General features: G+C 33.3%; 1 protein-coding gene across 4 annotated transcripts in view; it reads right to left on the bottom strand.

Annotated features, from left to right (window-relative positions):
* kif16ba (kinesin family member 16Ba) overlaps positions 1-12,787 on the bottom strand; it is a 47,763-nt gene that overhangs the window by 32,034 nt on the left and 2,942 nt on the right. For all 4 annotated transcript variants that reach the window (XM_056456525.1, XM_056456527.1, XM_056456526.1 and 1 more), the window contains exons 4-11: positions 10,266-10,382; positions 10,098-10,195; positions 8,572-8,681; positions 6,578-6,720; positions 2,252-2,420; positions 2,038-2,169; positions 986-1,161; positions 97-162 (exon numbers count right to left, since the gene is read on the bottom strand). In XM_056456525.1, coding sequence (XP_056312500.1) covers positions 97-162; positions 986-1,161; positions 2,038-2,169; positions 2,252-2,420; positions 6,578-6,720; positions 8,572-8,681; positions 10,098-10,195; positions 10,266-10,382 — 1,011 coding nt within the window. The remainder of the gene's footprint in view (positions 1-96; positions 163-985; positions 1,162-2,037; positions 2,170-2,251; positions 2,421-6,577; positions 6,721-8,571; positions 8,682-10,097; positions 10,196-10,265; positions 10,383-12,787) is intronic.

Below are 12,787 nucleotides of genomic sequence, written 5' to 3'. Positions count from 1 at the left end.
ACTGTTTAGCACATGATGAGCTTCAGCAGATTTAATAACAGTGTGACTCTATCTGCTCAGAGTTAACAGCAGTGATCATGAAGGTGTGTGTGTTACCCGGGCTTCATTATGGTGCAGTTCCTCCTCCATACTCAATGCTGTGGGTGAATCCAGCAGCGCTATCTGAAAAATCACACACAATTTCACAGTGAAAAAAATGTATTACAACAGCAACACTTTACAATAAGATTTCATTAGATAATATACTTAAAATGTTCAGTACATTTATTAGAGTATTTATTTATCTTTGATTACGTTAACGGTCCCGTGAAGTGCTTTGATATGTGCATTGTTTTATTCAACGTTTGATGTAATCTCAACTGACACATTAAGAGAGGGCGGGGCATAGAGTAGCTCCTCCCCTTAAAAAATATCCAGTAGCATTTAGTTTTATCACAGCTCTGCCAGTGAGAGTGGTTGAGCTCAAGCAAATCAAATGAAAAGCATCTTGAAGGGGGCGGGGAATGTCAGATATTACAGAGTATTTGATTGGTCAGATGATTTGAAGTACGAGGTGAGTTGAAAAACAAACGTTGATCCATTTAGACTGAAGTGATAAGTTGCAAGCTTTGGATGTTTATATTAGGTTTATATCTTCTGAACGTGAATTGTCACTGTTTTGGAGCACACTAGCTTAAAGATATCCTAAAACTAACATTAAAAAACTTTATCTTAATTCCACGGGACCTTTAATGATAATAAAGTTGATCAGTGTTAGTTCTTGTTACCTCACAGTGCATTAAGTAATGTTAACAAGCATTTGGATTTTAATAATGCATTAGTAAATGTTGTACTATGATAAATAAATACCACATTCAATAATTCATTATGAATTAATGCAAGTAAATAAATTAACTAACATTAACTTTAATGTAAACAGATACTGACACAAACTACCATTATACTCAAAATTTCCAATACAAAAGCTTAGATAATTTGATGAGACCTGGTTTCCCTGCGCAAGCAGTGCTTTCAGGCGTGCGATCTCAGCCCGCAGCTCTCGGATGAGGCGAACGTTGGAGTCTTCATTAATGGTGGGCTTGTTGATGATGTTTTTGGCACGGTTAGCATAGCGCAGTGTGCTTAGCGTCTCGCCGTAGTTGACGTCCGCAGGTGAAATAGCTGGACAGAATATTTTAAACACACAATACAATCGCATCCACATGACAGAAATCCAAAAACCTATATAATACTGTATACATAATAAAAACCCTAATCAAAGTTGTCCTAAAACTATTCAACAATACCCATTCTTGTCTTAAGACAATTTTGGACAAACTTTTGTGAAAAATGTTGACTGTATACCTTATTGTAAAGACTGACCATTGAAACTGATACTGAGATATGATTTTTAAATACCATATAAAATGATTCATTATTAATTCAAGCAAGTAAATAAATGAACTAGCATTAACTAACGTGAATTTTAATGTAAAGTTTGACCATTAAAACTGACACTGAGACAAACTACGGCTATATAAAACAAATACAACATAAAAGCTTCTATATTATATTTATATTTACTCAGCATGTATGAAATGTTTACTTAATATTGCTAAATTTACTCCGTATACATGTAATATTTGGTTAGTAAAGCAATAATTTACAAACAAAAATAATGAAATAAAATATTTTTTCAAAATTTATAACAAATATAAAATAAGAAAGAAATAAAAATAAATAAATAAAAAATAAAATAAAATAAAAAGAAAATAAACAAATTAAAAATAAAATAAATAAAAAATAAAATAAATAAATGAATAAAAATTAAAATAAATAAATAAAAATAAAATAAATAAATAAATAAAAAATAAATTAAATAAATAAAAAATAAGATAAGTAAATGAATAAAAAAATAAACTAAACAAATCATTAAAATGGTATAAAATTGTAAAATTCCTACTGTGGATTAAAAATAAATAAATAAATAAATAAATAAATAAATAAAAAAATAAATAAATAAACAGAAGCAGTCAAAACAACAGTCACGTGACTCACTAGCGATCATGATGGTTTTTGAGTTTCCTCCCAGACTGTCCTTCAGGAGCCACGTCAGCACCGAGTCTCTGTAAGGAACAAACACTTGCTTCTTCTTCAGTTGACTGTTTCCTCCTTCCTGCGACAGATCCGCTACAAACGCACAACTTTCAGCCATTAATACTCAAACATTTATACATGGAAAAACAACACAATAACAATAAAAGCTCCTCACCTAAGGCTGAGATAACGTTGCCCAAAGTGACCAGAGATTTGTTGATATTTCCGCCCTCTTTGAGCCGGACACCAGTGGCCCCAGTGGCATCTGCTCGTTCACTGCCCGCCAGATCCACCAGATGAATCTTGCTAACCGTTTCACTCGGCATCTCAGCGTCAAACTTAGCCTATTAGGGGGGTAGGGGTTGGGGGGCAACAACAAGATTTATATATACCATAACCTATTGGATAGTAGTGCTGGGCGATATGACCAAGCGGCAACCTCCCGCTCTCCCTCGGGAGGCCAATACGGAAGTAACTGAAACTGCAATTCATCAAAATTCCGCTAGTCCTGGCTCCATAATAGAGCAAATTTTAATTGAGCCTACTGTTAGAATGGTCAACTTTACAGCAGAAAAAAAGGTGTTTACAGCCTGGTACAAAGAACGATTTTGGTTCATATAGCTATTATTACTTTCCATGACAACTGTGAGGGGGGTGAATTTTTTTATAACTCATCCATTTCCTTTATATTAGGTTATATTAAGTTTGCATAATTAAGGGCGTGGCCACTTGAGTGACAGCTGGGTCTCGCTGGTCACCGTCACTTCACCTCAGCTGAATCCGGCAGATTAGCCACTGATCTCGGCATATTCATTGTATTTTTGTTTTGTTTTATGTGGCTTTACACAGTCAGTTGCTTTTTGGACTTATTTCTTACAATTATCAGATGATATGGGATGCTGTGTGCACTTAATTGTGCTCACAAACCATTCACGTGGCCTCCGTTTCCCATGTGAGTAAAGTTATATACTTGTATACCATCTCTATAAATGTATTTGTTTTATTTAAGATCATTTATCATTAATATTTTTCTTTAGACCCGTAAAGCACTCCAGAATGTGACAGATTGATTAGCTGTAGGCTCTAGAACAGTCATCAGAACAGTCATAAGAACAATGTTTAGTGGCTCAATGTATTACTACAGTGTTTTTGGAAGTCTAAACACTTTATTGATATAGTGTACAGCCAAGCACATGTGGTCAGAACACAAACGAGTCGCAGGTAATAAAGTATCAAGTGTTTCTCCCAAAGTAAAGTCTGTCTGCCAGGTCTAAGCAAAGTGCCAGCAGGTGTCTGTAGCTCCGCTCACTCTCCGCCTCTTTGCCCTTGTTTGGTATCCCGCCGTGGGTGCGATGACGCGCGAACAAAATGGTGATGGTTGGCCGCGCCTACTTGTAGCTTCTTTTGCAGTGTTCAGAAACCTATGGGTGACATCACGGATACTACGTCCATATATTTTACAGTCTATGGATATGACAAATGTTTTAGACCATGATATAAGGCTACATTTACACTGCGAGGCTTTAGTGCTCAAATCTGATTTTTTTGCACAGCTGTTCACACTTGTTATAAATGTGGCCAATATCAGATTTGCAGTGTGAACAGATCATGGTCCTAACCTGACCCGCATGCACAAAGTACAATTACGGACAGCACAAAATGTCTAATTATTCACACAGTGTGTATACTGTATGAAGCACGTTGTCAGATTATGCTTATATGATTATAGCTCTGTTCACAGACAACCGTGGTGTATTTCATGAACTGTAAAGGGTTGTTCTGCTACTACTAATGAGAATTTCGCCATTTGAAACCTAAAATAAGTAATTGTAATTGAAAACATTGATAATTTGTGATTTATGACGATTGCGGTGCGTGTCTTTGTGACCACCGGTGTAGTGAACTCATCAAGGGTTAATGAGCAGCCGCAGACTGAACTGAAGGCGGAGTTTGTTTATCTCTGTTTGCAGAGTTATTTCATTTTGCTTTGTTATAAACAACAGGCACGTGCAGAAGGGGGCTTTGGGTGCTTGAGCACCTGCCCTTTTTTTCTCTCAAAGAGAAAGTTCCCCCTTAAAATGAAAGTGCCCCCTCGTTTGTGCAAGGATCCCCCATCTACAACACAGCCCGACGCTCTTCAGCATGGCGATCAACCCATGCCCCAATCGTAAACCAGATTAGTTAACAAGCACCAGTTTTACCTCCAAATTATTTTTCAAAATGAACAATCAACTTTCTGTGGTGAGGTATTTGCCCTGTGTGCCGTTCTACTATGCTGCTGAGGAGTAGATGATGTTCGCAGCACAGAATGATGACGCAGGTCGCTCAAAGGCTACGTTCACACTGCAGCCAAATGTGGCCCGAATCAGATTTTTTTTGCTCACGTGACTCAGGTAATGATAGTGTGAACAGCTCAAACCGCATGGAATCTGATCTTTTGATGTCAGATCTGTGCCACGTTCATATGTAGTCCTAAATCAGACACAGAGCTGATGTTTTGCGATGTGACCACAGTGTGAACGGTTATGTCTGATTTCATGTGACTTTTACATCATCTTCGAGTGACATGCGTCATCATTCTGTGCTGCAATTTCCTCTACTCCTCAGCAGCATAGTAGAATAGCACACAGGGCAATTACTTAACCACAGAAAGTTGGTTGGTCATTTTGAAAAAGATTTTGGAGGCAAAACTGGTGCTTGTTAACGATTGAGGCACAGGTTGATCGCGAAGGTGAAGAGCGTCGTGCGTGTTGCGTATAGGGGATCCATGTGCCAAGGAGGGAGAACTTTCTCTCAGAGAAAAAAAAGGACAGGTGCTCGAGCACCCAAATCCCCCTTCTGTACGGTCTACTGGTTATAATAAAGTGAAATGAAATAACTCTGCAAACAGAGATGAAAGAGCTCTGCCTTCACAGTTCATTCTGCGGCTGCTCATTAACCCTTGATGAGTTCACTACACCGGTGGACAAACAAATGCGCTCCGCAGTTGTCATAAATCACAAATGATCAGTGTTTTCAATCACAAGTGACTTATTTCAGATTTCAAATGCCGAAATACACATTAGTAGTAGCAGAACAATCATTTACAGTTCATGAAATACACCACGGTTGTCCGTGAAAAGGACAATAATCATATAAGCATGATCTGACAACGTGCTTACCTCATACAGTATCACGTGTGCATAATTAGACATTTTGTGCTGTCAGTCTCCGTACTTTTGTGCATGCGGGTCAGTTTAGGACCATGATCTGTTCACACTGCAAATCTGATATTGGCCACATTTATAGGAGCAGTGTGAACAGCCATGCAAAAAAAACAGATCTGAGAAAAAAATCTTTGAGCACTTTGGGCATTGTGAACGTAGCCAAAGACTATGTAAAAGTTACATGAAATCCGACATAACCGTTCACACTGCGGTCTGAACTGAAAAGATCAGATTCCATGCGGTTTGGGCTGGTCACACTATCATTATCATGAGGGGCAAAATCATGAGTCACATGAGGGGCAAAAAAATCTGATTCAGGCCACATTTGGCTGCAGTGTGAACGTGATAATGATAAACAGTTGAAGTCTAATTTTTTTGTTTTTTTAAATATCTCCCAAACGATGTTTAACAGATCAAGGAAATTTTCACAGTATGTTTGATAATATTTTTTCTTCTGGAAAAAGTCTTATTTGTTTTATTTTGGCTAGAATAAAAGCAGATTTTTTTTTTTTACATTTTAAAGGTTAATATTATTAGCCCCTTGAAGCTATATATTTTTGATCGTCTACAGCAGTGTTTCCCAACCCTGTTCCTGGAGGCACACCAACAGTACATATTTTGGATGTCTCCCTTTTCTGACCCATTAACTTCAGGTGTTGGAGTCTCTTCTGATGTTATGATAAGTTGATGAAGGTGTGTTTGATTAGGGAGAGGTTGAAAACGTGTACTGTTGGTGTGCCTTCAGGAACAGGCTTGGGAAACACTGGTCTACAGAACAAACCATCGTTATACAATGACTTGCCTAATTACCCTAACTTGCCTAATTAACCTAGTTAAGCCTTTAAATGTCACTTTAAGCTGTATAGAAGTGTCTTGAAAAATATCTAGTCAAATATTATTTACTGTCATCATGGCGAAGATAAAATAATTCAGTTATTAGAAATGAGTTATGAAAAATTATTCCCTCCATTAAACAAAAACTGGGGGGAAAAATATACAGGGGGGCTAATAATTCCGGAGGGCTAAAAATTCTGATTTCAACTGTATATATGTCGGCGCCAATTGCCTAGTAGTTAAGTACGCTACTCATGGCGACCCAAGCTCGATTCCGGACTCGATGTCCTTTGCCGACCCTTCCTCTCTTGTAATCGTGATTATTATTTTTCCCATAATCGATCAGCCCTACTGTGATGTGACTACTGTGATTGCATACACTGCGATATCGATGCTGAAACGCTATATTGCGCAGCCTTAGTATTAACAGTGTATTTATATGCGTCCTGTAAGCCGGTCACCTGTGTGAAGTTGATGGTGAAGATGGCGTGTGAGCGGCTGCTGGCATCATTCATGCCGGTGCTGGCTGTGGTGCGGTTGATGTTTCCAGCCTCCATCAGCTCCTCCACGTCACTGTAGTTCTGCACCAGGTGCTTCGACAGGTCTGAATTCAGTGAGAAAACATCTGTAAACACTGACGGCGACTATTAATCCAGACGCCTATGAAAGAGGCATTTAACTGGTTTTTATAGCAGCCTGAATTGCACGATTTAATTAGACTATTCAGCCAATATTTAAATAGCTTTCCACATATCATGCAGTACTACTTTATACTGCAATATTTATTTAATATGTACTCAATTTCACAAGTTATTCCATAGTTGTGCAATGTTTACATGATTTTGCAGTACTTACTTAATATAACTGAATACTGCAACATACTATTTGACTTACTATTTAACCTAATATTCCGATAATTATTCAATATTAACCTAATATTGCAATATTTACTCAATATTTAATGTTGTACATGATATTGCCAAATTTACTCACTATCAACACTTTTAATTAATACTCCAATATTTATTTAATATGTACTCAATATTGCAAGTTACCCCAGTTACATGATTTGCATTATTTACTTAATTTAACTAAATATTGCAACATACTATTGGACTTACTATTTAACCTAATATTCCAATATTCCAATAATTATTCAATATTAACCTAATATTGCAATATTTACTCAATATTTAATGTTGTACATGATATTGCCAAATTAACTCACTATCCACACATTTAATTAATACTGCAATATTTATCTAATATGTACTCAATATTTACTAAATATCGCAAGTTATTCCATAGTTATGTAAAGTTTAGATGATTTTGCATTATTTACTTAATTGAACTAAATATCGCAACAGACCATTTACTATTTAATCTAATATTCCAATAATTATTTAATATAACTTCATATTGTAATATTTACTTAATATGTTTAATATATCGGCAAATTTACTCACTATGTACACATTACCTTAATACTGCAATATTTATTTAATATGTACTCAATATCGCAAGCTGCTCCAGTTAGATGATTTTGCATTATTTACTTAATTTAAATAATTATTGCAACATACTATTTAAGCTAATATTGCAATATAACATATTACTCAATATTAACTTTATATTGCAATATTTACTCGATATTTAATGTTTTACCTTTTACCTTTAATTTCCTTAATACTGCAATACTGATTTAATGTACTCAATATTTACTAAACATTGCGTTATTTCAATTTTTATTATTAAAAATGTTAATTTTTTGACGTTATTAATGTCAATTATTAATGTTTACATGATTTTGCAGTATTTACTTAATTTAACTAAAATAAGTAAATATTGCAACATACTATTTGACTTACTATTTAACCTTATATTCCAATAATAATATTCAATATTAACTTTAATTAATTAATTAATTTTGCAATATTTAGTCACTATCTACACATTTATTTGCAATATTTAGTCACTATCTAAACAATTACTTGATACTGAAATTATAAGTAATGATTTAACTTACTATTTAATATTTCAATTTTAAAATATTACAACAATTACTCAATAATAACTTTATATTGCAATATTTACTCAATATTTAATGTTTTAAATGATATTGCAAAACCTACACATTGACTGCATACTATGGTATTTCCAGATATATTATTACAAATATTGACTCAATATTTCCTGATATTTAAATGATTCTGCTTAAGATTCATATACATTTAGCAATATCATTAAAACTTACTTTAAACTATCAAATTAATCTCTATGCACTATAAAAGTCTAGAAGTATGTTATAGTTAAAACTAGAAGGCCTAAGTTTTTTTTATTATTTGTTAACATTTTTAATAACGTAAATGTTCTGCTATTCATTACATACATTTGTGACACTAGAGTGTACTGACACGCAGGAATTTTTATCTGCGGTTTAAAGTCACGGTCTTACCTTCTACATAGGGTCCCTCTTTAGGGTGCTCTCTGACTCTAAGGTTATAAGTCTTCGCCATCTTTCTCCTTAACAAATCCCGCACACGCTCGTTGTAAATCTCCAAATAGCTGAGAGCGAAAAAAAACAACAACAGTAAAAGCTTTATTTCCACATGCACACAGTAAATGACTTTTATTTTGAACATTTACATTACAATTTCTTCTACAAGAGCATAATTTCTGTACTTATATCGGTTTCTATAAGGCAAATATATTAACATTGGCAATAAATATTAAATACTTAAATAAATAACCAATAAATGTTTGAGTTTGTGGCAGAAAACTGATTGAAATTGGCAGAGATGTATGATATATCAGCAGCCATATCGATAACGGCCAATAAATGCCAATTTAATGTTATCATTATCGGTCCGATAACAAAATTAAAGGATGATATCTTTAAGCCAATAGATTAAGTATTTTTCCGCAGGTTGAACTTCTTCACATGCTTGCTGCCTGCCACTTTTTCATTATTTTATTGTTATTTTGATTTTGGTTGATGTTTAGTGACTTTGCTACTTTATTTATATATTTATTTTTGTCAGACAGTAGATTTTATTTATATAAAAGAAAGTTGGCCATAGAAAAGAATAGTTTATTAATTAAGTTCAGAGACCAGTTCCAACTTTTCTAAAGTTACTGTATGTGTTTGCATTTCATTTTTGCAATCATGCACAAAAATTCAAAAAAATTATAGTTATTGGTTAATATATCGGTAAATAATTATCGGTTACCGGTAAATAATTATCGGTTATCGGTAAATAATTATCGGTTATCGGTAAATAATTATCGGTTACCGGTAAATAATTATCGGTTACCGGTAAATAATTATCGGTTACCGGTAAATAATTATCGGTTACCGGTAAAATAATTATCGGTTATCGGTAGGGCCAGACAGAATCTTTTTTTTTGCTATTTCTGCGCAGAATTTTGTAAAAAATCTGCAAATTTATGCAGAATCATTTTCAGAGTATCGTAAAAACATGATATATGAAATAAAAAATAATACCTTTTTAACTTTTATTTATTTTTAATTTATTTTATTTTATTTTATTTTATTTACAATGAAAATCCAATTAGATTCACTTATTTGGTAAACAAAGCAAGTCTGCATTATAATATATGTCCTAAAAGACATATAATATTTCTTTACAAACTGTATTGTAAATGAATTATATGAACATTTTAATATTACTAATATTATATCACAATAATATTAATCAAATTAATTTTAAAAACTGAATAAATATAAATTCACACACACAAGAAAATAAATACACTCAACAATGGGCTGGAAATCTGTGGATTTCTGCACGCGCAGATTTGGTGTGGGCTTAGTTGTCATTCAAAAATTCATTATCGGCGCATCCCTAGATTTTTGTCATATTGCTAACGCTAATAATGCAGATCGATGGTGCACAGACTATGCATTAATCTGTATCTGCTCATGTTTTTGTTTATCTATGACTCCTGAACTCAACTCACCTGACCTCCGTACGGAAAGAGGCTTCATCTCTCCGAGTCATTCCTGAAATCCGGCTGAATAATCCTTCACAGATGCGTGGGATTAGTCCGAGGTCACCCTATAAAGTAGCAAGACATGATTCACAGCCAATGATCACCTCGCGAAAAGTTTAAATAGAAAGAACTTACAGGGATTCCCATCATGGTGTGTGACTTCCCTGATCCAGTCTGACCATAAGCAAAGATGCAAGCGTTATATCCTTCAAATGCTGCCTTCAACACATCCGTGCCCAGATCCTTAAACACCTGAAATCATGTGGGTGACAATACTACATGGGTTAATGTGTCAGTGCAAAATAAGGCAAAAGATAATCTAAAGTCAAGATATGGTCTCAAATGTACTGCTAACAATACCCTTAGGATCAGGATTCATAATCTGCCTCTGGGAAACTAGCCATCTCACTATTTTTGTTTTTAAACGTACAAGATGGTTGTTACATATTAAGTAACAAACCTTTCTAAACACAAACACTAAGAGGATTAATTACGAATCAGACCTGATTAGTATTTTGTCTAAATGGGGTCATTTTAAGGTTTTATTGTACACTGGTAATACAAAATAAATAAATAAACAATATATATAATATAAATTATTATATAAACTAAATAAAATGTGATATGTAATGGCAATATAAATATAAATAAATAAAATAATGGTAATATAATAAAAAAATCATATAAATAAAATTAATTAATTTAAAAATATAGTAATATAATATAGTAATATAATATAAATTGTAATATAAATATATTTTATAATACATTTAAATTTAATAAATATAAATTAACTAAAAATATATTAAAATTTAACAAATAATAAATACATTTATAATAAAATATTAATGGTAATATAAATAAAAACGTATACAAATGTATTAATATACCAGTAATATGGTAATATAACTAAAAAATAAATGTTAAAGCAATAATAAGCAAAAAAAAAACTAATAATTATAACATAAATATTATAAATGTGGAGTTTATCTATTATGTTTAAGCCCAACAACTACAACAATAGTAATAATAAAATATTTGACAACAATTCAAATAAAATAAATAAAATAAAATAAATAAAAATATAGAAATAAATAAAATTAATTAAATAAAATTATAAAAGGTTGGGCTCATAATTGGATATCACTAAATAAATATCTATCATTCTAATTCATGTTAAAATGAATTAGCATTGGGATGATAATAGATATTTATATTGTTGCTCAGTCTCATAATAAATCTAGTAATGCATTTAAATAACTAATTTGAAGCAAATTACACTAATTAATTTCTGTAAATCAGTCTTATTCAAGGACTCCCCAATTAATCTACATTATTAGGAAAAATAAATGTAAATGAGTTCACGTGTAACTATTTTCTTTAACTATTTATTTAAAGGGTTTTAGTAGGAAAATATCGATTAACATTACTTTACATTATTATGCATTGTTAATTCCATAATAGTTTTATAATTATTTTGCCTTTTTTGCATTCAACTTTTTTGGCAGAAGTAAACATTTGTTTTTCATTAACTAAATATTATGTTTTTTATTGTGATCAATTTCAAAGCAAACACACATGACATAAAAACTAATCATCCAACCAAAGCTCTCTGCTAACAGCTAATCAACCAAATAATGCATTTAAATAATTTGTGTTGATACCTTTATATTGTATGTCTATGTACATGCATTTATTTTTTTATATACTTGTAATTGTAATTTTTATTAATATTATTATTATTATTATTATTTTGTATATTTTATTTTCTTTATTACATATTAAAAGTTCCTAAATTCTAATAAAGGCCTAATTAAAAAAAACTTAATTGCATTACTTCATTTCTGTGAATCAGTCTTAAAGGGCACCTATGGTAAAAAATCTACTTTTCAAGCTGTTTGGACAGACATATGTGCATGTATGGTGTATAGACTGTCATATTGGGGTGAAATAAGCACACCCAGGGCTTTTTTCAATTTAACAGCATAAAAAACGGTGGACCAATTGGAGCTGTTTTCAAACCGACCGCAACTTTACGTAGGAGAGCGGTCCCCCCGCCCACCAATATTGATTGACAGGCGCGTCATATCCTCAGTTTGTTGATTCACGTCCGCCATTTTCAGCGTGAGTCGAAGCGATATCACTAAAGGAACACGCTAGCTCTATTTTTAGATGCAAGGCTCATTGGGCTCAACACAAGATCAATATTCTCCACATTATCGCTCTAATCGGAATTATTGGTTGTATCTTTAGGTATGTTTGCAAACATGTGTACTTCTCATTGAGTCTACCTTATACTTCAGCCGTTTGCATTTCTCGCGATCCCAGAAGCTCCCTGTGATCTTAACTAGCATGCGTTTTAGAATTCTAAACATCGGTTTCTATCAGGGTACACTCAAGTCGACGGCTGGGCACCGCGGACCGCTGCAGAAACCTATATTTACAATTCAAAAATGCATGGCGGGACGATTCGGGACACTTCATGTTTCTGCCGCGCCACAGAGAGTGTCTGGTGTGCCGTGTCGCACTAATTTACATGTGAAGCAACACACCCCTAAAACAGTGAACTGTGGATACGCCCCCAACATGACACTTTTTAACACATTATAATAAAAAATCTGAAATGTGTTTTAAACTGAACCTAAACTGGCACACTC

Source organism: Danio aesculapii, chromosome 1, assembly GCF_903798145.1.
Source record: "Danio aesculapii chromosome 1, fDanAes4.1, whole genome shotgun sequence".
Classification (NCBI taxonomy): Eukaryota; Metazoa; Chordata; class Actinopteri; order Cypriniformes; family Danionidae; genus Danio; species Danio aesculapii.
This window is presented reverse-complemented; position numbering and strand designations above follow the sequence as displayed.